Source organism: Triturus cristatus, chromosome 12 (genome assembly GCF_964204655.1).
Source record: "Triturus cristatus chromosome 12, aTriCri1.1, whole genome shotgun sequence".
Taxonomy (NCBI): Eukaryota; Metazoa; Chordata; class Amphibia; order Caudata; family Salamandridae; genus Triturus; species Triturus cristatus.
This window is the reverse complement of record NC_140595.1, coordinates 244,393,675-244,421,666: the sequence shown is the minus strand read 5'-3', so window position 1 is coordinate 244,421,666 and position 27,992 is coordinate 244,393,675. Positions and strand designations below refer to the sequence as shown.

General features: G+C 47.5%; 1 protein-coding gene across 2 annotated transcripts in view; it reads right to left on the bottom strand.

The window, feature by feature from the left end:
• HASPIN (histone H3 associated protein kinase) overlaps positions 1-27,992 on the bottom strand; it is a 1,547,868-nt gene that overhangs the window by 290,312 nt on the left and 1,229,564 nt on the right. For both annotated transcript variants that reach the window (XM_085639404.1, XM_085639405.1), the window contains exon 11: positions 12,192-12,283. In XM_085639404.1, the coding sequence (XP_085495530.1) occupies positions 12,192-12,283 (92 nt within the window). The remainder of the gene's footprint in view (positions 1-12,191; positions 12,284-27,992) is intronic.

Genomic DNA, 27,992 nt, shown 5'->3' with positions numbered 1-27,992 from the left:
AAGGCCTACATGTCTAACTCCACCCTTCAGCACCATGCTAACAACTCACCAATTGACAAGAGCAATTAACAACCGGATGGTGCTATTACAACAGGAGATCTCTTCCACTGTGATGTAGAGATTTCTCTTCCACTAGCCCTAGGGGCCTTTCAACTGAACTTGGAACATGAAAGTCACCTAAAATAGTCCAGAAAATTTAGGGTCCACTTGAGAACCACTCCAGAGTACAGAGGGTTGGGGAAGGATAGAGAAACAGTTATCCTTTTTGAAGAGGATGTTATTCAATTCCACATATAAAGTTCAGGAATTAAATTACTTCTGTAACAGAAAAAGGAAGGTAATAGGTGGATAAGGTACCAGGTTGCATCTTCCTAATTTAGTGTTTTTGATTCTGAATTAAAAATTGATGCAGATAAGAAATATAAGAATCCTGAGCTGGATGCATTAAGTGGCGAGAAGGAGTCAGTGAAACAAAAGTAACTTAACAGAAAGTAGTGGGACCAGTGAAAATCCCCAAAGAGATGTTGAATATCCCAACATGGAAGACTTAAGTCTTGCAACTTGAATGTGCCCGTGATATAAAAACAATTTGCTCTATGGTCCCCAATAGAATTGGAAGTGACTGCAGAGAGACAGAACCAACCATGGAGCAGGATAGTGGCTCGGTAATAACCTCCCACTCCTGGGGAATCAGAAGTGGGAATCCCGCCTAGCACAGAGCTGCTAGCATCGCGACCGGGATTACGCAGAGCTAGCCCCCATCAGCTCATAGAAAAAGGGCCTTGCTGAACCCACAAGAAGGCGGACGCTGGCAATTTTAAGGCTGCACCCACTTCACCAAATTCCGGACCAACCAGATCCAGCTAGCCTGCAGCTCCAAAACGCGGCACAGTGTCTCTCTGAACCCCCCACTCCCACTCTGATGATCTGCTGGGCGGGCACCCTCTAATCACTTCTCTGACCTGGGTGGCTTGGCCGCTTGGACAATTTGCCTGTCTTAGGGCCTAGGCCCATTTCCGCAGGAAAAGCCTGCCTGGAGAGGCCCACCTGCCTGACTCCCCATGGTCATCCGGCCTCGCAGTGTTGCACCCGGAAGCTCTGGCACTGATAACACCCACCCAGAGAAATACTTAAGGGAGCAAGAGCTTCCTGCGACCCCATTTGCTTGAATGCTGCCACAACCCATCATGGTGCAAAACGACTAAGAGGCCTACAAGATCTACCACACCAGCTTGCTCCCAGGAAAAGGACGAGTGCGCAGACCCCCACAGGCCTAATGATCCACCACCAGTGGCGCTCCCCTACCATGTTGGTCCCTATGCCTACCTCTCGGAGAAGGCTCTACAGGTTGCTGGATGGACTGACACCTCATAACCGCCAAGTGATGTCCCTTATGGACTGCTCAGCATACCACCACTGGGGACCTTGTTAGACTGTCTGCCATGTGACTAGCCAACCCCAGCAAGCACTCTCCATCCATCTCTCTCCAAGGGAAGGATGCCGCAGTCCTGGACATAGTGATAGCCAACTCCTATAGAGCAATCTTCCACCCGCCAAAATAAGTTTCACCAGCCCAAATACGGCTGGAATTTGGACTTCAAACAAAAAACAATGGAAAGAAGGGGTGTGTACGTAAGTAGCTGGCACAAGATCCGTAGCGCAGAGGTTGGTTCGTTAAACTCCCACCTCGAGTTGCTCCGCCACAGGAAATCTCAAGCTAGCAGCTAGGGACTACCTGTTTGATTTGCTTTAAGTACTGGGATTGTCGGATTTCTGGGGAACCCTTACTGACTATTCGTCTTTTAATAAAATTGTGAAAAAATCAACACGAATCGTATCCACCATAGAGGACAAGGAAATAGTTGCTAAAAGGGCACATGGCTGGATAATGCTTAGCGATTATGGAATACTGCAACCACAATCTTACCTCAAAATTGTAGTCAAAATACAGACGAAAGAAAAGTTCTTAAAGCTAAGACTTGGTGTTATTCCGATTACCCCTGACCTGCCACCTTGGGAGAGGAGAGACAGTTTGCAGTCCTGTTGGCTATGCTGAATCGGTAAGGAGGACATTATCCATGTCATCTGTATCTGCCCCAATTTAAAGGACATTAGGTATAGCTTACTACGGCCTTTTTTTAAGCAGCACAGTATCCGGACCTGCAGGCGGGCAGTAAAGCTGTGCTTCAACCCAGCTGAGACACAGCTAAACTGCCGGCTTACAAAAACATTCGACTTAGTAACAAGGAGGTATAAAAACATTTTGCATGCACAAACAAATGTAGCTGGTCAGGGTATTGCTTGATGCTAGCTCAAAATACTAAAAATTACAGCTTATAGATTACTGTTGTCTTGATAGATGATGGTAAGATGTGCAAAAGAACAGCCTGAAACAAGAATACTAGCGCTAGAACCAGCATCCTTTTTAATTTAGGATAATAAAATCTAGTTTAGTTGTTCCTGAAGCACCAGCACCTCAAGATCCATCTAAGCCAGGACCAGTTCACCTGATCCTGTAGTGTTTGCATCTTAAGATCTGTTCACTCCATGGCAATAATGACCAGCCTACTGATCCTGAAGCATAGGCATTTTCAAATCAATCGATGAGCACTATACTGTCCTGCGAAACCTTCTATAAAGCTCAAGAGTGGAGTCCAGGATAAATACGATCAGTGTACTTGATTTCGAAGCACAAGCACTTTGAGATCTGCTCAACCTAAGGCATCATGTCCAGTTTACTCGATCATGAAGCACAAGCAATTTAAGATCTGCAGGGTAGTACCATACTGAACTGTGCAATCTTAAATAATGCCAAGAGTGGACTTTAATAATGCTTTCTTTCTGCAAACTGTTGCCTAATCCAGGACAATCACGATCAGTTTACGTGATCCAGAAGCATAAGCATTTTGAGACTTGCCGAACTCAAGAGACTATGTCCAGCTTATTTAAACCTGTAGTGCAAGCACCTTAAGATCTGCCGATCATATTATACCGATTTGTGCAATTTTAAACAATGTTTAAAAGTGGATTTAATACTGCTTCGTTTCTGAACATTGTTGCTGAATTCAGATCAACTACATACAGCTTGATTTGTTCATGAAGCACAAGCACTTTAAAACCTATTAGATCAAGGACAATTATAAGTTTGCTTGATCTTGACACACGTGTATTTTGGGATTTGTAGATGAGTAACAAATTGAACTGGGTAATTTTAATGTGAATTTTAATATTTTATTGTTGCAAAGGTTTTAAAAAATCATGCATAATAAAATGAACTTTACCTCTCCATCCACCTAGGGCGTGTTTGGTCCCAGGGAGATAACAGGGGACATTCACATGGGGTCACACCCAAAACTCTCAGTATTACACTACCCCCCACCCCCAGGGGAAAGGTATAGCTGACTCCTTTCCCTCACCATGAGGATTGGTGGGCCTTCCTCCATGAACTGTTCGGATCGGAGGTCGCCGGGCAGGGACACCAGAGACCTATCCGCAACCCGCTCCCTTCTGCTGCATCACACCCGCTACCATCTCGCCTGAGTGGGCAGTGATGCTGGAACAACAGTGTCCAGGTCAGAAAACGTTGCACCAACTCTCCTTTTCAGAGGCACTAGTGGTTCCAAAGTCTGCGGCTGCCTCAAAAGAAGACATGATGTTGGACATCATTCAGAAGGCCCAACTCCAAACTCTTCGCCTTTAACGTCAAGATGCATGACCTACCTACAGAAATCAATTTGCTCCAAGATGACTTCACAACGGTGCACAAACGCCTCGACAAAGTGGATGAGAGCCTGGAAAAATTCGATCAACAGGCGACGGAAAAACTTAACTGAGGCGCAGAGCTCTGGTGCCTCCATCAGAAAGTCATAGCTTTGGAAGACCGCTCCTAGCAGAACAACATACACATCTTCGGAGTTCGGGAGGAAGTGGAGGAGTGTGACATGGCGGGCTTTCTGCAGAAACAGTTGCCTCAGCTGCTGGGCAAAAGCTTCAAGGACCCATTTCAAAGGATGCACATACTCCGTTCCCAAAGCTCCCATGCATCCTCTCAGCCCAGGGCAATCATAGCATGTCTTTTCTGACATGAGGTGCAGGGAATCTACAGGCAGCCAGGAAACATGAGGGCTAGTTTCTCCTGGTGGGCCAACTGATCCACATAAGGGTAGAGTTTGCATATAAAAGGCAGTGAAGCACAAACATTTTCTGGCCCTCTGTCCCAGTCTCTGGCACCATGGCATCAAGTACGGCTTACTCAACACAGCAGTGATGTTAATCACCTGTAACAACCGCATGCTGGAATTTACAGAACCGGATGCCCTGGAAGATTCCCTAGACACAAAAGGCTTCACTCCAATGAAGACGGACTATCAGGGACCTGCAATGGTGCTTGGGTTCCCGGACTGAAGCAGTCAGGATCATCTACCCTCTGTCTACATCAGGTATCTCTAAACAGTAGCTTGTGAGCTACTGTAGCTTTCCAGCTACCTCTGAGTACATCACCCGTGTGCAGCCCAGATGAATAAATTAGAAAGGTTTTGATTGGTTGAATTAATATACATATAACATTGATATTATACAAAACTAATAATATTAGTGGTTCTCAATGAGTTTAATTGAACATAAGCAGCTCTCAGTACAGAAAAGGTTAGAGACGCCTGGTCTACACACCCAGGTCGCATGCACTGCCCTGCAGAAACTCAGGCCAGGCCTCAACAGAGTAGACGAGGCATTAAACATGGACCAAGACAAATCACACTCCCCACTGAAGAACCGGCACACTGAAGACAGGGCTGTTGCTGCTCCTGTGAATGATAATACATGATTTGATAAATTCTTGTAAAGCACACAAATGCCGGATGCGTCTTGGCACTGAAAATGTTCTGGAAGATCTAAGATGACTAATTTACAAACAGCCAAGTTTTTAAAGCCTTTCTGAAGAGAAGGAAATTGATCATCAATTTCACATTTAGAGGTAGGCTGTTCCATAACTTGGCAGTACAGACAATAAAATTCTGCTGCCCAAAGAGGAATGCCTGAACTTGGGGACCCATACATTTTTGGCAGAGGTAGAACAGAGTGTCCTGGTGGGAATGTACCATTTAAAGATACATTTGAAATAGTCTGAGCCCATAAAGTGAAGGGCATTGAAGGCGAGGCAAAGGGTCTTAAAGGTAATGCACTTCCTGATTGGTAGCCAGTGAAGCTTAAATAGGACTTGTGTTGCCGATTGAAACTTGGTGATCCCTAGAAGCATGCGGGCTGCTGCATTCTGCAGTGTCTGAAGTTTATTCAGCAGTCACTGCTGCATATTCAAATACAGGACATTGTAGTAGTCTATTTTGGAGAGAAAGAGCATCATCACTCGAGTCTTCTGCAGATCAAAAGGAATACATGAAATAATTGTTCTTATTGTCCTTAAAGTATAGGAGGAGGAAAAGACAACCTAATTTGATCTCCAAAGGTAAGCTTGTCAAACATAAAATCTAGATTCCTTACCTTCTTGTCAGGGTCAGAAGAGTTCCCGATTCTTGTTGCCACCAAGAAGGGGTCCAGAAGGAGATGTTGTTACTGAAAAGGAGGACTACAGTCTTCACAAAATTCAACTTGAAGCAATTGCCCCTCATCCAGTTGCCTACTTCCAACATACAGTTTTGAAATTTTGTAGCTGTATCATTAACATCACTGGAAAGCGAGACAACAATTTGTGTTTTGTCTGCATATGACACCAAAGAGAAGCCAAAGGCTCTGATCAAACTGGGCAATGGTGTAACACATACATTAAAGAGCGTCAGGCACAAAGAAGACCCCTGAGGGACCGGAAAGGGATTAAAACAAACTCATTCAGGGCAACAAATTGTTGCCTTCCAGAGAGAAAGGATCCGAATAAAGCCAAGGCAGATCCCAATATTATGGAGACGGTCAAGCAGCGGATTGTGGATGACCATGTCGAATGCAACATTCAGGTCAAGTAGAACGAGGGCTGCTCTATCTCTCTTATCTCGAGTTGTGCAAATTTCTTCTGAGGCCACAATCAAAGCTGATTCAGTACTGTGCCTACTCCTGAATCCAAACTGCGTGGAATCAAGAGGGTGATTGTTCTCAACAAAAGACGCTAATCCTGCTCCCCCTCCAAAGACAGTCAAGCATAGACTTTCACACTAGGGGCTTAAACCAACCCCCTCCCCCCCTCCCCCAACTGCTGGCTTGTACCACCACATTGAGGTTACCACCCATTTGTCTCCACGCCCCCCCCCTTTAAAAAAAATATATATAATTTATGGACCTTTTGTTACCATTGCTGCTATGGAGGGGTGAAGATGCAGTCTCTGGTTTTGTCCCTGTGGGAGCAACTGTGTGAAATGGCAGACACCCAGATTGAGTGAGTGAAGCGCACACCCCTTGAGTGTTCCACCTGGGGCTGCTATCTCTGTACTTTCCCTGGATCAATGCTCCCTCTTCCTTCATTGAGACTTCACCCCCTTCTGGCATCCTTGAGGGCAACGGGTGGAGGAGTTTGGCTGGCAGACTAAGGTAAAGGTTTGAACATCCCCCCTTTTCCTGTTGGCAATATTTCGGATCTACAGGCCCTTCCTTACTTAGGCCAGGTACACAGAATCGTTTTTGCATCCATATACATTACATGCTCTATGTCACCTATGCTTGCACTTTAACACCCGGTCTGACCTTGACTGTGCCTATACCCGCAAGTGCGCCGGTGAACAGGCTTTACCTCAATGTAAATGGGCTGAATAGTCACATCAATCGCCAGAAAACCCTGACTTCGCTGAAACATAAGTGGACAGATATTGCACCGAGCCCAAAAAACGCACCTCTCCCCAACAGAGGCAGAAAAATTGAAGAGGAACTGGGTGGGATGGGTGGTCCAACGCTGCCAAACAGACCTAGGCGACATTGCTGGTCCCCACTGCCAACACCACAAAGAAATGTGGGGTTGCCATCCTCATTAGTAAAGTTTCCCACATGCTATACTCCGTATTTGGATAGACACGCAGGGCAGGTTTGTCTTCGTCAAACTCAAATCACTAGGCTACACATTCATAGTAGGCTCAATCTACGCACTTACGGTGAGTAAAACCTGCTTCCTGACACGCATCTCACAGCTTTTCACAGCATTCTGGGACACACGGCTTGTGATGGGTAAGGGCTTGAATATTGCTATTGACTTCACTCTAGACCGTAAGGGTCCCCCACAATGGGCAATCCTGCAGCAGTGGCTGTACTGATTGATGTTTTGCAACCACAATCTCACTGACGTGTAGAACTTTTCCCATCCAACAGATCGAGATTAGTCCTACAATGCGAAGGTTCACAGCATGTCCTCCAGAATTGATTTTCTCACGTGGGGCCCATTGCTACATTATGAGTTTCAAGTGACTATTCTGCCTCGGAGGATTTCGGATCACTGCCCGTTTCAACTTGCTATCCATCTGGGGCATAACCTCTCCACCCGTCAGGGAGAGGCTGGCAGATGAACTTGGCCAACTATAGGACACCTGACAACAAACGCCTACTGATCCAGAATGTCTGAATGTACTACTTTGACTACCACCACTTCATTGACTTCCCTCAGATACTTTGGGCAGCAGGAAAGGCTACATGGCAGGGGCTACTTATGAGGGAAACTGCCATTAACTGCAACAAATTCCAGACCGAGAGGAGGTAGTTCGATGAGGCTGTTGCCAGATCTACGACCGCCTATAAGAAATCCCCATTGGTTACGAATCACCACCAGCTGGAAGTCACAAAATTAAAACAAACAGCAGTATACGTCAGCAGCTGAAATAGCACTGAAGAAACTCAGATGGCAACACTACAAACGTGGGGAGACAGCTGGGTAGCCGCTGGTCTTTCAACTTAGACAACGGACACACAGAGGGCACTTCAGAGACACCCACTGCATAGTGGAGGACTACGCCTCCTACTATGAAACACTATATGCTGCCTTCACCTCGCGAAACCATAAATAAGAGGATGCTTTCCTGTGTTCACGCCCCAAACCTGCTCTCTTTGATGAAGGTCGGGCACTTTTGGAGGGTGAGATCACACCGGAAATCAATGAAGCAATATCTAATTTCCCCACCTGCAAATCGCTATGTGAGGATATATTTCCGGGGGAATTTTATAAAACCTGCGAACCCCTGATTACACAGATGCTGCATCAACTCTCTAGGTACCATCTCTAACAAAGCCATCATCATCCTCAGGCCAATGAATGGTAAAATCTACCTGGACTGAGGAAGTTATGGGCCTATATCTTTGATCAATGTCGACATCAAGGTCCTGGCTAAAATCTTAGCGAACAGGTTGGGTAAGGTTATCCCCATGCACAGTTAGTACCGGGAGGCTCATTGAAGAGCCACCTTTGAACTCTTGCATTCCTGTTGTGTGCCTACTCTTCCTGACCAGGAGACCAGGGCAATATCCTTGGACACGCAGAAGGCCTTTGACTGCGTGGAATGACCCTATCTATTCAAAGTACTTCTGAGGTTTGGCCTAGGGTAGCAATTTATCTCTAAAGTGGGATGGCTCTACCAAAAACCAGATGCCAGATTCAACTGTGGCGCTTTTCTGTCTTGCAGCATCCTGATCAACTGTGGGACACGGCAGGGATGCCCCCTCTTACTGTTAGGTTTACTGGCCTTCGAACCCTTGGTCCTGGCGATACACGTTGTGGTGCTGTTTGGTGTCATGGTAAATGTTCTTTTATAAGCAGACGATATTCTAATGGCAGTGACCAGACCAGGGAACTCTCTTGCGGCCCTCACTCGACTACTGAATACCTTTTCCAAATTTTCAAGCTACAAAAGTTAACTGGGACAAGAGCCAAGTGATGCCAATGTCCTGGATCTCCATCAGAGCCTGTGTTAAGGGTTTCAAATTCTGATGGGTGCCCAAAGGAATTAAGTATCTTGGGATCTGGACGAGCAAGGGCTTATCCCACATTATAGAAAACAGCATACTCCCCTTCATTAATAAGATCTGGACACCTTTCGCAAGCTGGTCGGCCCTCCAGCTCTTCCTCTAGGGCAGAGTTTAGGCCTTGAAAATGGTCATCGCCCCCGCTTTAATTATGTGTTCGGAATGCTTCCGATCCTGATCCCCTAAGGCCCTATTTTCACAAATCAAGATCACAATCAAATCCTTAATCTGGGTTGGAATGCAGGTTGACTGAAGCTACAAAAGCTCTATGCCCAAAGAGAGTCTGGTGGCCTCAGTTTGCCCCACATGTCTTCATACTACACAGTACATCAGCTCACCTGTTGGCTGACCCAGACCTCACTCACCCATGTGGGTTACTATTGAGAAAAGCCTTCTAAGCTGTAGCAGGTCCCTTGGTGTTCTATATCAACATAAGGCTGACACACTGCAGCCAGGCAACCTGATACTCAAGGCTGTGTGTTCATTTGGCAGATCTCACACACCCTACTATCAACCAACCCGTGGCTCCATGCCTCTGCTCCCATCTGGAGAAATCATGGGATGCGCATCGGCGGCCAAACCGTCTCCTGCCTTCCTGGAAGAGGGCGGGGATAGTGAGGGTCAACCAGTTACTTGAAGGGTTAACCTCTTCTGTGCCCATGACGAGATAGTCTCGTCATGGAGCACGGTCGCGCTGTGCCCATGACGAGACTATCTCGTCATGAACCCCACCCACTAATGCAACGCCCGGCACAGGAGGGGGAAAGGGCGTGGCACTGAAGGGGTTAAACCTTTTGTCATTTCTCTCACTCTGATCGGAATTTGGCATCCCCACATCCCAACAATGGTCCTAAGCCCAATAACACCATTGTTTCAGAGGACACCTGGGCACAGTACTCAAGATTCTTTGCTCCCCCATAAGACAGTATCTACAAACCTGGGTTTGACTCATGGGAAGGGTGGGTGATTAGTGGCTTATACAACCTCCTTATAGATAACCAATAGTCCACGCCTATCAGAGGACAGACATAAATGGCAACTCCTAGTAGCCAGAGACTACACAGACTATGACGGGCAGATTCTTCTCCACACACATTGCACTCTCCTGCAAGAAGTCAAACTGAAATTCCACTATTCCAAAGAGTTACATGGCAGGCACTGGACGCCCCAAAAGCTGCAAAGAGCTGGCCTTTTACTGCATGCCTCGTGTTGGAGATGCTGTGTCGGGGACGCTCACATATCGTGTGCATACTTGGCCCTCCTATATGACATGGTAGACTATGTGAACCCCTCCAGACACATGGAATGCTGGTTAGTGACAGCCCTCACAGCAGCCAAAGAGTGCATCCTTCGACACTGGAGAAAACTCTGTTCCCACTTCTTTTTAAAAGCTCACAGAACTGGCACGAGTGGTGGACTGTGAATATTTGACCTACAAATTTGATGATCGAATGGGAGTGTTTTAGGCAGTCTGGGAACCCTTTCGATACCAACATCCTTATCTAGGTATGGTACAACTTGATCGTGTGTTTGGGGAATGTATACATAGAAGCAATCCCAATCCACCCTTCTTGGGGCACTGTGAATGTAGTGAACTCCCACGCACTTATACATGGATAGGCCCATAGTTGCCCTTGGAAGGGTCAACTATAGCTGAATGTAGTCCCAGCGTCATCCCAAGTTCCAGAATAATGGCCCAGATCACTCTAGTAAATGGTCAGAGTAGGTATGCTGCACTGTTACCCTTTTTTAACTGGTTGGGCATTGCTTTATGCAGTTGATCGCTTACTAGGTTTCATCTGTACTTGACACACATGGCTCTTTTGCTGTATTATGTTTGCCTGTATCTTTGATACGGATGGTGCATGGGCCATGAAAATGTCAAAAGAAATGTGGGTTTTTTTAAAAAGAGGAAGTGACTGACTGCACACTACAGAGACCTAAAGCAATAGAAAAATACTACACGCCACATTGATCTAAAGTTACCATTTGCAGACAACCAGTCTCCCTTCTCATCTCACCTACCTAAATTTTCTGAATTTCAAGAAGGTGAATGGCAGATATTTTTCTGCAATTTGTTCTTGCAGCACTCACTTACAGATCAGTTGACAGAGGAGTAAGGAGTGCCTGTTCCATTCTTTTTCTCCATAAACCATTGTCATGCATAGCCACAGCCATAAACACACTACTGGGCATTATTTGGGATGTGAACCCAGACAGGTCAATGGCAACCATCCCAATTCACCATGGCATGGTGGACAGCCTGGAGACAATTTAGAAAAGTACCCAAGAGTGGATGTCCTAATCCATGATTGGACAGCATGGATTGTTACAATAAAAAGCACTTTTTAAAACGTCACTTAAGTAATTCAGTTAATGTAGCAGAGAGGCGAGCCTTGCCCTTGCAGAGAAAATCTAGGTCAATGGGAAGAAGGTCCAAATCTGCTAAGTAGGAGTTAAGTTTGGTGAAGAATTAGATATATGACATAATAAGCAGAAGCCCCATATTCCTCTATCTGGTCACAAAGAACCTGGGCTAAAAGCTCAGGATCAGCCATTAGTTGCTATCCTAAGACACAAGTTTCCCAATTTACAAGAACCAGGGTGAAACTAGTAAAAGATAAGTAGAGCAGGAATCAAGGAAAAGTGCTGATTTCTAACCTGAACATAGATCCTGGGTGATGACCTTTGCCTCATGAAGGTGCAAAGAGACCAATCTAAAGTCTGCATAATTATTTTGAAAGCAGATCTCAGCAAAAGTGTCAACCACAGGGAAATGTGTGTACTGCTTTAACTCCTAAACCTCAGAAGTCCACACAAGAGTACTCTAGATGCTTCCGTAGTTTGCTATTGCTTGAACTAACCCCTGTGGCTACTACATATGGTAAAGCCACATTTGTGAAAGAATATTTGATTTATTTACAAGGCATATACTAAAAATAAATTTGCCTCTAGGCACCAGAACACAACTTACCACGTCAGTTGGATGATGTGAAATAGTGTAGATGAGAGCATCTCATGGAATTTGACCCACTAATTTGAAAACAGACGCTTTGACTGCCTCGATTAAGCTTATTTGATTGGGAGAATCTCTTATTTCTAAATGAAGAATATTTCAAAGTCCTAGACTTATTGCTGAAGCTCTTAGACACTCTTCCTTTACAAATTCATATTTATTAAGAAAGCAGTGTATCAAATTTACCTTTTAATGGCAGGCCATGTAAAAGATACGCTTCTATTGGTTTTCTCACCTGGACGTTCATTTTCAGAGCCTTTGTCCTGATTATATTTATCCCAGGCTTGAAGCAGATGCTTTGGATAGGAACCTTTTACACAATGTACTCTGAAAAGCAAAAGTAAATACATTATTCAGAATAATGGCAATACATCTCAAAGAATAAGGGATGGAGAAAGAGGTTAGGGATTCTGTGGACTCAGCCTCCTTGGGAAATTATGGATAAACAAAGGAAGTCCACCCTTCATTCATGAAAACCTTCACTCAGTGAACAAATCATTTCCTTCCAGTGATTGCTACCAGTGTTCCCAAGAAATAAATATGGATTTCCTTAGGGAAAAAAGATAAGTTTTTTTTTAAATAACCCTCATCCACCAAAAAGTCCTTTGGTGGCATGCTTCATCATAGTTTTCTTCCCAGCCTGCTGCAGGACGGGGCGTGCTTCGACCGACGGAGACGTGGGAACACTTTTTGTGAAGTAATACTATGTGATAGTAGTGTGAGAGTGTAAGGGTCAGAAACAATAGTGAGTCTAAAAAAATACCTGGCTACACAGAACCTACACTTTATTAATTCCTAAAGCTGGTATCATTAAAATGGGGGTTGGAGAACTATGCACTATGATGAGTGAACTTCTCCCTGGTCTATATGTTTCAACCCTTCCCCTAGGCTTTTCCTCAGGACCAAAATAAATGGTCCGTCTAACCACTCTTGATTATCCTAATAGGTGTCCCTGATTAATTTACAGGTATACTGTGCCTTTAAACATGCAAAAATACAATAACCAATCGGTGTAACTTTTCCATGAAATATGTTCGTAGCCTAAGTAAAGCCCCATGAGCTGTTCACAGGAGGGTAGAGGAGCTTGTAGTCAAACAATTGTCAAAGCTGCTCTTTCATCCATGACTTGCCTGCCTGTGTCCACTGCATCGAAAAGTTATACCGATTGGGTATTGTATTTTTGCACGTTTAAAGGCACATTATACCTGGAAATTAATCAGGGAGACCGATTAGGATAACCAAGAGTGGTTAGGGGGACCATTTATTTTGGTCCTAAGGAAAATCCTAGGGGAAGGCTTGAAACATGTAGACCAGGGAGAAGTTCACTCATCATAGTGGATAGTTCTCCGACCCCATTTTAACTATACAAGCTATAGGAATTAATAAAGTGTAGATTCCGTGTAGCCAGGTATTTTTTAGACTCATTATTCTTTCTGACCCTTCCACTCTCGCAATGTTACATAGTATTACTTCACGAAAAGTGCTTCCACGTCTCCGTCGGTCGTAGCACACCCCATCCTGCAGCAGGGCTCGAAGAAAACGATGATGAAGCATGCCACCAAAGGACTTTTTGGTGGGTTAGGGTTATTAAAAAAAAAACGTAACTTTTTCCCTGAAGAAATCAGAACACTGGTAGCAATCACTGGAAGGATATTATTTGTTCACTGAGGGAAGGTTTTCATGAATGAAGGGTGGAATTCCTTTGTTTTTTCATAATGGCAATATATGGCAGACTAATAAGTAGCCTACATGGCTGCAATTACTACGTTTAAATTATTGATTTTACATTTAAGATTAATAATTACATCAGAAGATAGATCACCATTTTTATAACAATTTGATGGTATTTTTATTATTCACAGTCTTAAATGCTTAAGTGCAAGCGTCAACACGTTCCTAACAGCTACATTATCTTTACTGGGGTGTGTCAACAGCCGCACAAAAGATAGTGCATCTGATGAAAACACCAGAGGATTTTTTTTTTAAGCCAAAGTGGGAGACACACATTCAGAGTTTATTTTTTGTTTTTCTGTAACTCCAGCACGCTGTCACAGAAAAAGAAAGTGAAAGTAGACTGCATTACTAGCGCATTCTACTTTCATTACTGATCTCTGCAACAGAGGCAGTGCTCAGAGCGGTCTCTTTCTGGTTGATCCCTGCCTTGGGACTGCCCTCAGAGGGCGATTAAAAGATGGGTTCAAGCCCACTAGACAGCAGGGAGTATTTCTTTGCTCCGAAGGAGGGGGGGGGGGGATAATAGGAGTGGGGTAATAAAGCCCCCACCCACCCAAGGGCAACACAATCTTTCCGTCTCCCCTGTGGGGGTTAGAGGTCCGCTAGAAACCATGGATGTCTGCATGGCAGAAGACTATGGGTGTGGGGCGGTCCACCGCGTCAATTGAACCATGTCTCTACCCTAGAAGGGACTACAGTCTGGTTGGACAGAATAGTCCTCTGCATGGTGACAGACTTGTAGTCTCACACTTGGTGCCTCAGCTGCAACAATATCTGGATTCTTTGTAATGATTTTTGGTCAAGGATGAACTTGAGTCGTGTGCGCACCATGACTAGGCCTGACTCACAAGAACGCAGTCTGTTTGGACTGGAAAGGGTGCATGAAGCATCACCCTCTTTTAGGAAGAGGGCTCCTGCCTTTACCTGGAGTTCAGCGTTATGATCATGGTGGTTGCAGCGTACCGTTTTTTTCATTCAGTATAATCAGTAATGTGAACATGCCTTTTTGCCCGTGTCACTGGAATGAGGCCTACTGGCCCATTGATGTTCAATTCCAAGGCTGTGTACTTAACTCAAAATTGTCCTGCATGGAGTGTGTGTAGCACCATACAGCTTGTGATATTTCAGAGTACATGCTGGTCTTCATTTGTGTGCCTTTGGATGGTACACAACATGAATGCCTGTAGATTACATTTTGGGAGCTCAGGGCCCAAGAGGCTGGAGAGGGAAGGAATGAGACCCCCCCAGACAGGAAATGTGTAGTGCTGACATTCCAGAGGACTGGGACACACACTGAAAGTAGACGTGTAGAACATTCTCTATGCACATCAAAAGGCTTTGAATCCAGGAAGAGTTGGGGCAATCGTAAAGTGCACTTTATTGCCAGTGTCTCATTGGCACTTTTCACTATATTTGCAATCCCATATGCCAAGAGGGGGACAACTGAAGACTGCCAGGATCATTGCTCGTTATAACTGAGACTATGTGGGCCGATGCTCAGGGCAACTAAGGCCTTAGGCAGGCCCTGGTACCTATGAACCCCCCCCCCCACTACTCCCTGTGTGCCAGGAGGAGGCCACCTAAGATGGTAGGGGCAGTCGCCTGCAGGATTCAACCAAATCAGCTTTGTTGATCATACCTCTGATTCTCAGATGACAGGAGTGGGCACTAGAACTGCTAGAGCTGTCACCGTATCAGAGGAGTCCCCACAATCAGAAAAGGAACTTAAACAGAAGCAGCTCTGCCAAAGGTCTCTGCTTCGTCTGATTACCTGTTAGAGCAGTTAAGGAGCTTCTGTGTCAGGAAGTCGCCACCTGCGACTGCCTTGTAGGCACTGCCTTCACTGAATGCAGGAGAACTCAGTATATGCTGCTTGCTGTGGGAGCTTGGGGGCGGAGAAGAGTGGTGGGAGCAAAACCCCAGCTCTGGGACATTTGAGACAACTCGGTCGATTAAGACTTAAGCAGGGCTGCAAGCCCTTCATGGAGACGTGCTGGCTCAGCAGTGTTCTGGCTGAGAGCTGACTTTTCAAGGCCAAAGACAGATTTTGATGTACAAGCTAGAGTCACCAAACCTGGGTTCACCTGAGTTTACCCAGGAGTGCATAGTCAGAGTGGAGAAGGGGAGGAAGAAGCGACCTGCAGGGGTGAGAGTACGGCCCGGTTCAGCTCTAGCTTTAATAGGAGACTAAATTTATTTAGTGTGTCACATTTTGCATGTGTAATAAATACTGTATTGTACTGGATAGTCACCTTTTTGGGAAAACTATGGGTATTTTGAGTTGAGACCTTACATACTTTGCACCTACCTTCTTCTGCAGAGCCTTGGACTGCTCGAATCATGCTACCACTGAGTGAAGTGCTAAAGGAGAAGTACTTGTCCCAGTTACTCAGAGCTACAGTATGTCAGTTCCTGGGACATAAAGAGTATACACACAAGACCCAAGGATGGACCCTTTAGTGCCTGCTTGCCCCATGACCCTCTGAAAGGAGGGGTGTGACAATCAAGTCATTTTCCTCCCCTAGGGGCAGAATGGATGGTCCTGGCCTAGACAGCCCAGTAGAGACCAGCAATTTCCACATGTGATAAAATCAAGGCAGTGGAGGTGGGCCATTGTGGCATCGGGGCATACAGTCCTTCCGAACCCGCTCCTCGAGGATGATGGTTGAATTGGGTGTAGTTTTGAAAGATAGGCTAGCAAAGTATTGGTAAATGCCAATTTCCTCTCACTTGCCTTGCTGAATGTTTGACTTATTAGGGCCTCTGGTCAGTCGCCAACCAGGGAATCCAACTAAACCCAAACATTTCTGAAAGCCAGACACTAAAGGGGGCCCAGAGTGGTGTGACTTTTGTGGATCCCACTAGGTTTTCTTACCAAGAATGCACTGCAATCCAAAAAATGTTGCCTAAAATCACATTTTCTACGCATTTTCATTCGGAAAACATACAGAATGTGCAGAGGTCCACAAGATTCCTACCATACAGCGTTTCCACATTCTCCTAATAGAAAAGGCACCCCACTTGTGCAGCTGAGCCTAGTGCCTGCGACAGGAAACTCACGAAACATGGAGACATCAAATTTTTCCTAACAAAATCGACCCTCTTTGGCAATATGGATAAGCTGTGGAAATTTAGCCCGGGCTCGACCCCCACCCATAGAAACCTACCAGAACCCAATATTTCTCAAATGTAGGCACCCAAGGTGGTGGATCCCGATATGTTTTCTTACCAAGCATGTTATGCAGCTCTCTACAAAAAATACCCCTTGCAGTATTCAGATTTCTGTCTAGTTTTCAGAAATGTATTTTTCAGAGATCACCAATGGACTTTACACCGGTTTCCACAGAGAAAATGGACTACCACTTCGAAAAATGCAAAAATCTTGGCATTTCTTTTTTTTTTTTAACAGCTCTGCTTGTTACTGAAAGCTGGGAAGTTAGTTATACTAGCGCTACCAACCTTTCGTTGATGCTGTCTAAAAATAAAAAAATTAAAAAAAAGAACAAATGCTTTTTTGCACAGCACTTTCTCCCATAATACTAAAATGTATCTATATTTTGACTATTATCTCTGTTCCTTCCAAAAACTGTGGGTACTTTAGGATTCCATAGGATTTCAGAAAGGAGAATGCAAATTTGGCAGGCCTACCTTTTATGGTGAGAAAAAAAAGTTATGAAGGCATCAAAAATGACTTTGACCTGAGGGGGAAAATAGTTCATCGTTTTGATCAAAATTTTAAGGAATGTTTTTTGTTTTCATTATTCATAGTTTAAATGATAATTCATAGTTCTTTATAGCATAGGTTGGCAAAAGGGTCAAAACAATGCCTACTCCATCTGCAAACTAAATTAAGCGCTCAATTACATACCAAACAAAGGAAAGGAACTGGGGCACTAATATATCACAATGTAAGGAAAGCAGGGTGCATCCTGCCACATATGGCACTTTGCATCAAAAAACGTAAGATAACCAAGCATTTTAGAGTTGCTGAAGTCCTTACCTAGACACATTTTGAAAGTGGATTGGATGTAAAGGTACTTGATGAGTAGGAGAAAGTGAAAAAGATTAAGATTCACTACCAAAGTCAATACTTATCATCCAAAAACAACAGATGAAAGAAGAGCATTTAAAATCAGGATTTTGGGGGGCGTGGCTTGGAGCATCAAGATGGCGGTCTGACTCTAAGAGTGCTTAGGGGCCCCTCCGTCATCCGCACTAATCCCGCATGCCCATCGTTGAGATCCTGGAGACAGGTACTGACCCACGAACACCAGCGGCGGGCTGCCACGGCACGCGATGTCGCCACAACATCCGCCTGAGCGGAGGCCAGCTCCAAACTGACTGCGGCAGTCTCCCCAAAATGGTGGCTGGGAGGGAGACTTAGTCATAAAGCCCAGCCACCGCTCCTCAGCGTTACAACGGAGAGGTGCCCAGTAATCCTACTGAGTCAGGAACCAGTCAGCACAACCGTGGTGAGCCCGTGACGCTGGGCCCCATCGCCGCCATCACCAATACGTATGGAGGGTCAGAACCACCCCCGCCTATGGTCTGAGGACCCGAGATAAACTGGTGCACCAGATCTGCCCGGGGCAAAGGTTGATGAGATAGTGCCCGGCACGGGCATTGGAAGCCGGAGGCCCCGGTGACTGTCCCCATGCCCAGGACTGCCGGAAGACGCCAGACCACTCCGCGCCACCGTAGCACCATTTATCAGCAGTAAGCCCACGCTGCGGCGCAGTTTGGGCAGCCAAGCAGGGTGGAGGTACGGAGGACTGGGGAGGACTGTCGGGAGTCCACCCCTCACCCCTAGCCACACAACACCGCTGGAGCACCCACCCACTGCAGCTCCTGACGATGGATGACCGACCCGGTGTGAAAACTGACCTCGTGCTGGGAAGCTTGAAACGCTCCCAAAGCAGCAGGTGGAATTACTCAGTGTTACAGCAGAGGGTACACCCGGACCACCGATTGAGGAGTCAGGCACCAGAGGAGGCTCTGATCGCCAACCCGCTGTGGCTTCGGAAGGACTGGGGGGTGGAATTCCCAGCAGATGAGCAGCACAACCGCGGCGGGCCCGTGACGCTGGGCCCCGGCACAACCGACACGAACGGGGGCGAAACCTCCCCCCCTCCTCCACCTACCGCCTGAAGCCTGAGAGGGAACGGTGAGCCGGATCTGGCTGGGGCACGTGGCCAATGAGAGAGTGCCCGGCCCGATACAGGATATTGGAAACCTCAGGCCCTAGCGACGGTCCCCACGCCCAAGACCGCCGGAAGATGCCATAGCACCTCACGCTGCCCCACAGCGTTTTTGTTTGCTTTTGATACATGCACAACTGCCACCATTGCCTCATGTAACGTAACGTTTGTTTTTGGGTTTTGAGTGTCTGCCATTTATTGCAGTATTATACCTCTACTTGTACTTTGTACGCTTTTGTAACATGCACACATGTCACTCTTTTCCTTTTGTAACGTATCGTTTGCTACCTCTTGTATTTTGTTTGCTCTTGATACTTGCACAATTGTCACTATTGTCTCATGTAACGTAATGTTTGCTTTTGTAACATGCTCACTTGTAAATTTTCTCCTCATGTTTCAGTACTGTTCCTATTGTGAAGCGCTCTGACACCTTCGGGTAAAGTCAGCGCTATATAAAAACGCATAAAATAAATTAAAAAAATTAAATAACAGCAATAGTCATAACGGGTAAGCGTGCGCTTTGGTGAGGTCTAGGCAACCAAGCAGGGCGGGGTTACAGAGGACTGGGGATGCCTGCTGTGAGTCCACCCCACACCTCTAGCATCACGAAGGGGACAAATACACAAGGAGAGCCCACCAGCGCAGGAACAGGGTTGGCTCCTCAGCGCAACGGCGATAAGCTGTGGGGAGGCCCCCCTCATGGAGAGTCAAGGAGCTGGACTAACAGGCCGCAAAACTCCAGAGCCCCACCAGCCCGCAGCTATCATTCAGCATTGGGGTGCACTCCGGCCACCGCACAGGCGACCCAGTTCACAGATTCATCTCCATCTTGCCAGGACAGGGGTTTCCCCCAGCAGCTGAAGAGCCCCACACAAGCCCCCCCTCCCGTCTGACAAACCACACGCCGGAGGCTGATCACCACTCTTGAAACAGCCGCCTGCCACGTGGCTTTGGGCATACCTCGAAGGGGGGTTCTGCCATTCCCAATCAGCATGGGGAAAGACCGGGGCCCGAAACCCACAGCGACAAACTAAAATGGATCAATTCACCTCCAATGGGCCCGGTCCTGCGGAGGCCGTCGGGGAGAAACCCACCCTCCCGATAGGGACCTCACCACAATTCTCCAGGCCATCAGCTCATCACAGACCTCAGTCAAAAACAAAATCAGTGAAATCTGGGTGGACATGGCCCACATACGGCAGGACCAGCGCAACGCCACAGCCCTCATCTCAGAAGCAGAATCTCGCCTCTCCACAGTCGAGGACGACATCCACCTCCTGAAAGAGCAAGTAGCCCAATTGAGGACCCACACAAAAGGACCACATTGAAGGTCCTTAGATGCCGAGAATCGATCAAGGAGTAATAACCTACGACTGGTTTGGTTCCCAGAGGGGGTAGAGCAAGGCCAAGCGGCGACTCTTCTTGAGAGGTGGGTCAAGTCATGGATGCCTGAGGACGCACTATCGGCATGGTTTGCGGTGGAGCAGGCACACGATCCCTGGTGCCCAAATCAGCCAGGCACCCCACACCAGCCCATCACTGCCAGGATTCTATTTTAAGGACAGAAACACAATTTTACGAGAAGCCCGATCCCGGAATGCCCTGACCTACCAAGGCCACAATATACTGATTTTCTCCGATTACACCAGGGAGGTCCAGGCCCAGCAGAGCTCATACACTGACATCAAACAAAAATTCCGTGCCCTAAACCTCCAATACAGACTACTCTTTCTGGCGGCCCGCCTTCCAGGACAAGGTCCTCTTCTTTGATTTCCCAGAGTCAGCCTGGACCTGGCTGGTGGAGGAACTTCCACTCAGACCCCAGACCTCAACCTCCCCTCCAAGACCCCCAGACCGGAACTGACTCACATGTAACCCCTGGAGCCCAAAGACGACGCACATGCTCGTGAAGCGGCCGCGGCATCCGTAGAGATGCATCACCCACCACGGCCACCCAAGGCCCTAGGAGCCAACATGAAACATAACACCCCCAGACTCAACAACAGAGCCGATCCTTGGATCGACCTCTCGTCTGGGGCAGCCCCCCCCAAAGACTAAGCATCGGATCCACTGACACAGACCTCTCCCGAAGCCCGGCGATATGAAGGAGGGCGGCCTAGCCTTGGGGTCGTGTGAAACTGCCGAAAGACTACCCGGGAACTCAGGTCAGACTGTCCTAATAGCTCCATGAACTCAGAGTGGTTGTGCAGATGCAAAAGTCATATCCTGATTCAAGGAGGGATCCACCACACAACTTCCACGCTAAGTACTACAGTATAGCTTGTTAACTTTAAAGTTATTAGGTAGCCAATTGCTTCCGTTCCTCAAGTATGGGGGGGGGGAGGGAAGGTCGAGACCGTTGTTCTAAGTATTGGTTCACCTTTGTTAGATACCCACAGCACTCAACCAGTCCACCTGCACGAGCACACACGAGACCTGCAAAGCAAACATTATGAGCTCAATACACACCTGCCACTGGCTCAACCCAGCCCTTTGGGGAACCGGTGCAGCAGACCCCCTTGGTCCCAACGCAATACTCATGGCGCACACACCACATAAGGAGGAACCCCTACGAGTCATAAAATGGAAAGTCAATGGCCAGTTGGACAATGTTAAACGCACAGCAGTCATGAGATACGCCCACAGGCACGCTCCCAACGTACTTTTGCTCCAGGAGACCCACCTGCTGGGAAATCACTGTCCCTTCCTAACACAATATGGATTCGATAGAGCCTGGCACTGAGGCTTTGAACAGGGCTCACGCGGAGTTGCGATCCTCCTCAGACAGAACCTTTTTTTTGTACTCACTCACGCCACTAGGGACCCTCAAGGCTGCTTCGTGGCTTTGTCCGGGTCACTGGGTGGAAGCACCATCAATTTAGTGTCAATATATGTGCCACCAGCCACCCTCACCACCACACTGAGAAATGTCAGCGACGTTGTCACCTCCCTGCCCATGGGTTAGACAGTGATTGGGGGTGACTTCAATGTGGTCATGTACCCAGAACTAGACACCACAAGTGCACCTTCTACTATTAGGATACTACATGCCAAAAGACTGGTAGACTGGGCGATGACCCTAGGCATATATGACGTCTGGAGAACATGGAACCCCAGAAGCACTCAATACACTCACACCTCAGCGGCACACCACACACATGCACGCATTGACATGATCTTCATGCCAGCCCATGAATGTAGAGAGTATCCGACATTCACATCCTCCCCTGGGGGATCTCGGACCACACGCCACTTCTCCAACTGGGAGGATACACAGGTACGCTATGCCCCATCTGGAGACTGAAAGCATAGTTCCTCAATGACAATACTATCCGGAAGGCAATCGGGGAAGAACTCTGACAATTTCTTGTCGATCAAGACTCAGTCCCCTCTCCGGGTTCTCTCTGGGAAGCAGTCAAGGTCACCATACGCGACTTCACCAGGGGACAACTCAAAGATAAGCGACTGGCCCAAGACAACTGACTCACCCTCCTTGAAGCCCAAGCGACTCGCCTGGAGAAGGCTTTGGCTGGGGTGACAGACAAAAATAATGACAAACAGCTTGCACTATTGAGAGATGAGATCAAGCAAATTTCGCTAGACTCAGCTAAATTGTTATGGAGGTCCTCCATTGCCCAGGTATATGGCTGGGGTGACAAAAATTGAAAGATACTACATAAATTGGCTTCATACCCCCTTGCAAACTGCATAGTCCCGGAGGTCCAAGACTCATTCGGAGTTACTCATCGCAGGTCAACCAATATAGCCCAAGCCTTTGCGGACTTACTCCTGGGTTTACTCAGCCCAAGGCCCTGGGGCCTCACTTTACGAGCTGACTAACCTGGGAGGGATTCATCTTCCCCCAACTCCATGCAGGTGAGTCGGCCAGCTTGGACCTTCCCATTATATGAGAATAGGCAACGCCATCTCCCTGGTCTCGGCCGGGAAATCTCCGGGCCTGGATGAGTACTACATCACATACTGGGACATATTAATTCCCCACCTCCGCGACCTATTTGCAGAGGTCACGGAGACGGGGACATTCCCTCCTGAGACTGACACAGCTACCGTGGTTGTCATCCCTAAAAGACAGCCGCCCTCGTCCTCCTGTGCAGACTACGCCCAATGTCATTTATAAATACGGAGGTTAAGATACACGCCACGATCCTAGCCCAATGGTTGCAACCATTCCTCTAAGTTGGTCCACCCGGACCAATGCAGCTTTATGCCGGCACGTAGCACAAGACACTGTCTCAGGCGACTTCATCTGCCCTTGTGAATCATCACTCACTCACCCCTTATCTAGCACTCTGGCTAATTGACTTCGAAAAAGCCTTCAATATGGTCAATTTTTAGTATCTGGATAGTGTCCTGAGCGCAGCTGGTCTGGGTCAACATTACCCCGCTGGTCAAGTAAGCCAAAGAGGACCTCCGAGGATGGCAAACTCTGCCACTCAACCCTCTTAGGAGGACACCCCTATTTAAAATGATGATTCTTCCCCGCTTCCTATATATTATCCAAAACACCCGATTCCACCTTCCCCGTAACTGGTTCAGGGAAATGGACAGCATGGCCACAAGGTTCCTCTGGGGACATTCGAGACCAAGACTGGCCCTCGCCCATTGCCAGATACTGCCCTACGACGCGGGCATGACTAATCTTTATCTATACTACCTAGCAACTCAACTGCTCATCCTGCACAATTGGTTTAACGGCGGCTAGTCCGACCTGGCCAACAGGATTGAGCTGATGGAGCTGGGACTACTGTGAATCCTGATCATGATGTACAGAGGCCCAGTACCCACTGCCCTACCGACAGTGACTCGTGCAGTCTTGCTAGCCTGGCGTTCAGCACTACGCCACATCTGCTGATATCATAGGCTGACACAGCAAACACCCCTTGGGAAGGTGGGGGCTCTAGAAGGCATCAGGAGGTGGGACCTCATTGGTATCTCGCTATTAGGAGATGTGTGGGTGGGGGATCACCTACATTCATTCCAAGACCAACAGACTCGCTACACCCTTCACACAACACTATTCTATAAATGCCTGCAGTTACGCCACGCTCTTAACTCCCACATACCAATAGGCACAACACTGCCAGAATTCAGCCAAATAGAAGCACAGGTTTTGATTGGTGACCTAGGGAAAGGAGGGGTCTTGAGGATATAACGTTCCCTGATCAACAACAGTCCGGCAACACTAGACCAGCTTGGACTCCGATGGGAGGTCTGGCTGGATCCACTGGAAGACAAGGACTGGAGGGATGCCTTGATGGCTCCTAAAACCATTACTACCTCAGCCAAGCTCCGCCTGGTCCAGCTATGCTACCTTCATTGGGCATACTTCACCCCCAGTCGACTGCATCGGGCGGGCCTAAGAGCCAACCCATCCTGAACAGGATGTGGGCTAGAACCAGCAGACTTCTTCCAAATGGTGTGGACGTGCCCACATCTCACCCCATACTGGGAGGCGTTGGAATCTGAGTGGACGGGAGTCCTGGGCTGAAAGGTGCCACATAAGCCCTCAAACTTACTCCTGGGTATAATGGACGGCCTGGATGGGAACAGGGCAGATAAGATCTTCCTGGGCAGTGCCACCATAGTGGCCAAGCAGGATATAGCTTCAGCATGGAAGAGACCTATCTCACCTAGCATAGTAAGATGGTGCAATGGCGCTCACAGGTGCGCGGCGCAGGAAAGACACCTGTATGAGGCTTGAGGATGCCCAACTAAACATGGGAGGGTCTGGGGTAAGTGGTTGGGTCAGGTGGAGTAGCAGGGCTCCATTCCCCCCCATGGGTTGAATTTGTGCGCAAAGCTGGGGACTGGAGTGGGTCGCTAGATGTGCTAGCGCATAAATGGTGACAATAATCAATCCATCTACCAAGCTTGTACTGAATTATCAGTCCTGTTTTTGTTTTTCCTGTTCTTAAAAGTCAATAAGATTGGTTTACAAAAAAATAATAATCAGGATTTCATTAATGAGAATCTAGAACCCTGTGCCATATTACATATGTACATGGGCAAAATGCAGATCTATGGCAGATCCTGCGAGGTGAAAAACAAAAGAGGGGAAAAACAGTTCTCTGTCAAGGATAGAAAGCCAGAAGGTTATAAGACAATGTTACCCATCTACAGTAACCCAGGCACCCTAAAGACTACAGTGGCATTCTCCATTATCAATTCTGAGAAATATTTACCACCTTGTTGTAAGAAAGTAACTGCAAGAAATACATAGCATGTCCTCCTCATTGAGGTCCAGTGCCATGGCCATACTCTAATAACAAGCATTAAAAAAGCAATAGGTCTCGCCCTTCATTAAGTTAAAGCCATTTGCTTTGCTATACAATACCATTAGCAAAGCAAATGGCTTTAGCTTTAACGGACGAGACCTATTGCATTTCCAATGCTTGTTTTATGAATAGGAGGGGTGTTGGAAAACGAGGCAGCATCTGTGAGGCCTGCACAAAGAACATGACTACATTTGTCCTTCGCTGGGAACCAAACACCCAATTGTAGCGCCTGACTCTCAAAGGGTAGCGTTGCAGAGCAGTCTGAGGCTTACTCAAGGGAGGTGCACAAAAATAACACTCAATAATTGATTGTCCAGTCTGTACTTTGCATTATAAAAGTAAGAGTACATTTATTAAACACACACACCACTCAATACTATGCACCAATTTACAAATATACATAAGCTGTTGGAATTACTTTGTGACATTGCATAACATCTCCACCCCTCCCGCAGGGGGTGTGGGGTCTAGTACCACCACTCCCATGTATGCACATCAACTTGCCCCCAATGCAGTTAGTTGAACATAACCTGGAGCGAGGGCCCTGCGCACTGGCACCATCCAAGTGGCGACCCACCCCATTACCTCAACAAGCATTAAAAAGGGGTAAACCTGCCTTGTTGACACATGACCCTGACTGAGCATCTCCTACTGACCATAAAGTATGCACCTCTATATCTTAAGGGCTAGCAGTCTGGGGTCTTCACCTAAGCGCAGCAGCAAGAATCCATGTTTACGTACACTTTAGAATGACAGTACTCATCACCTTGGTTGATCATTTGAATGCATTGCAATTACAGCCCCTAAGGGCATCACAGATGAAATCACAGGATTGCGCATATACAGCCAGACACCCTAGCAGGACTGTCTGGCAACATAGCCCCACTTGGCTTATGACATCTCCTTACACATGTGACTTACAGTCCCTTCAAAAGAAGTACTCCTGGCAACTACACTTCTCCCGCAGTGCGCCTCTTCACTTTAAAAGGAATCTCAGGTAAAAGCATGGGATTACGTAAATACAGCCAGACCCCCTAGCAGGAAGGTCCAGCAATATAACTCCATTTAGCTTAACATCACCTTACACAGGTACTTCACTTTACACATGTGACTTTCAGTCCACCTAAAAAGAAATAACCAATAGTAAATGCATTTCGGTGCAATTACACCATTTCACCTCCAGGGGATGCCCTTCTCCAGACATCCCCAACTCAGCCCTTCACTCCATGATGCACTTCATAGTACACCCTCAGCTGTAGAACATAATCTCCAGCCTAGAAGGTGTTAAAGGCTGGCTGAGCTCTTGAGGGGTTATTCTTTCAGATGCCCCGTGAAACTTAGGGGTGGACTGTTCTTCTTTATGCTGGGGGAGACTGCGGTGCCCCTGCAGCCCCCCTGCACCCCTTTTCACACGTGAGGGTGATCCCCTCCTCTGGGGGCCACAAAGCACCAAAACGGCAGATTTCCAAATGCCTGGCGAGGCATTATGGGGCGCTTCATGCTCCTCTTTACCAGCCCCAGCCACTGGGAACACTCTCCTCTGCCTCCCTCTGGGTCTCTGAGAGGGTAGATTCAGCAGTGTGCTGTCTTTACTGGCTCCCTGCGCCAGCCTTTCGCCAGGCTCGCCTTCTGGGCCTCTCTCCCTGCGCAGAGGCCCCTGCTTCTGTGCACCAGTCCTGAGCTCTTCTTCTGGTGCTGATAGGGTCCTGGGAGCAGTCAAGGGGTTTCTCCTTCCAACTGCCCATTGCACCAGGCTCCAGCACCTTCACCCTCAGCAGACCACACCCCAGAGAGATCTTCTCTTCCTGTGCAAGCACTTTTTAAAAGTTGAGTAGGGGGCTGGCAGGAAGTCTCTGTTGGTCCTATCAACCAGCGACACATCACGTCCCTGCCCCTGCTCCCTCCTTCTTGTCCAGCCTCTGAGCTTGTTCAAAATGGCGTCGTCCAGGGTTTCTGCCACATGTCTCGGAAGCACCTTCCCCCCAAGCTGCCTTCCCTCCTTGGTGCAGCCTGGTGCCTGGCACCCAGCGACAGCGGTTGATGGATTGGCCTGTAGCCCCACCCATCTTCTCTTCGTGGAGAGGAGGCCCTTGCTTGTGGAAGAAAGGTTATCAATCCATCCAGCTGAGGTCAGCCCTCAGCCTGGGTGTGGTCATGGCTGGCTCAGAGAAATATGACAGTTCTGGATGACCCAAAAGCAGTACAAATATGACTTTGGACTCTGCAGAATACTTCTTTTCACATTTGCTACATTAGACTTAAGTGCGTGTCTGGAATCTGTAGGCCTAATTGAAGTTAATCTATCCCCTGGCTCCACATTCCCATAGAGGAATAAGGAAATCAAAAAACACAGTAAAACACACTGACTTTCCCTGGCATGTCTCTTCCATCCTGAGTTCACTGTGGGTGAGTCCCAACTTATGAGGCTCCCCAACAGTAAAAGCTCAACAATAAGGTGCTCAAAAAGCGAAAAATCCGGGTGGCCCAAAGTGTCAGAACCACCTTCTAACAAGGGGGAAGCTGTAAATGGAGCTGGCGGGTTCAAGCGGTGATTGGCTGCAACGCAGCCCACCCAGGCGAGCCCTACCCTCCCATTGGCTCAGGTGTCTTGCACAGGGGTTTCCATTCACAAAGTCTGTTCAGACAAAGGGCGGGGGGCAAGAGAAACAAACAGACCAATCGTGGCAGGCTCAGCTCTCCCGGGCCAAGAAGTGGCTGAAGGAGCGAGAAAAACAAGTCCGGCCGCCAAGAGCTCTTCCATCCTGCAAAGGGATCCAGGTGAGGTGGGTGCCAGAGCGGGAGCTTCTA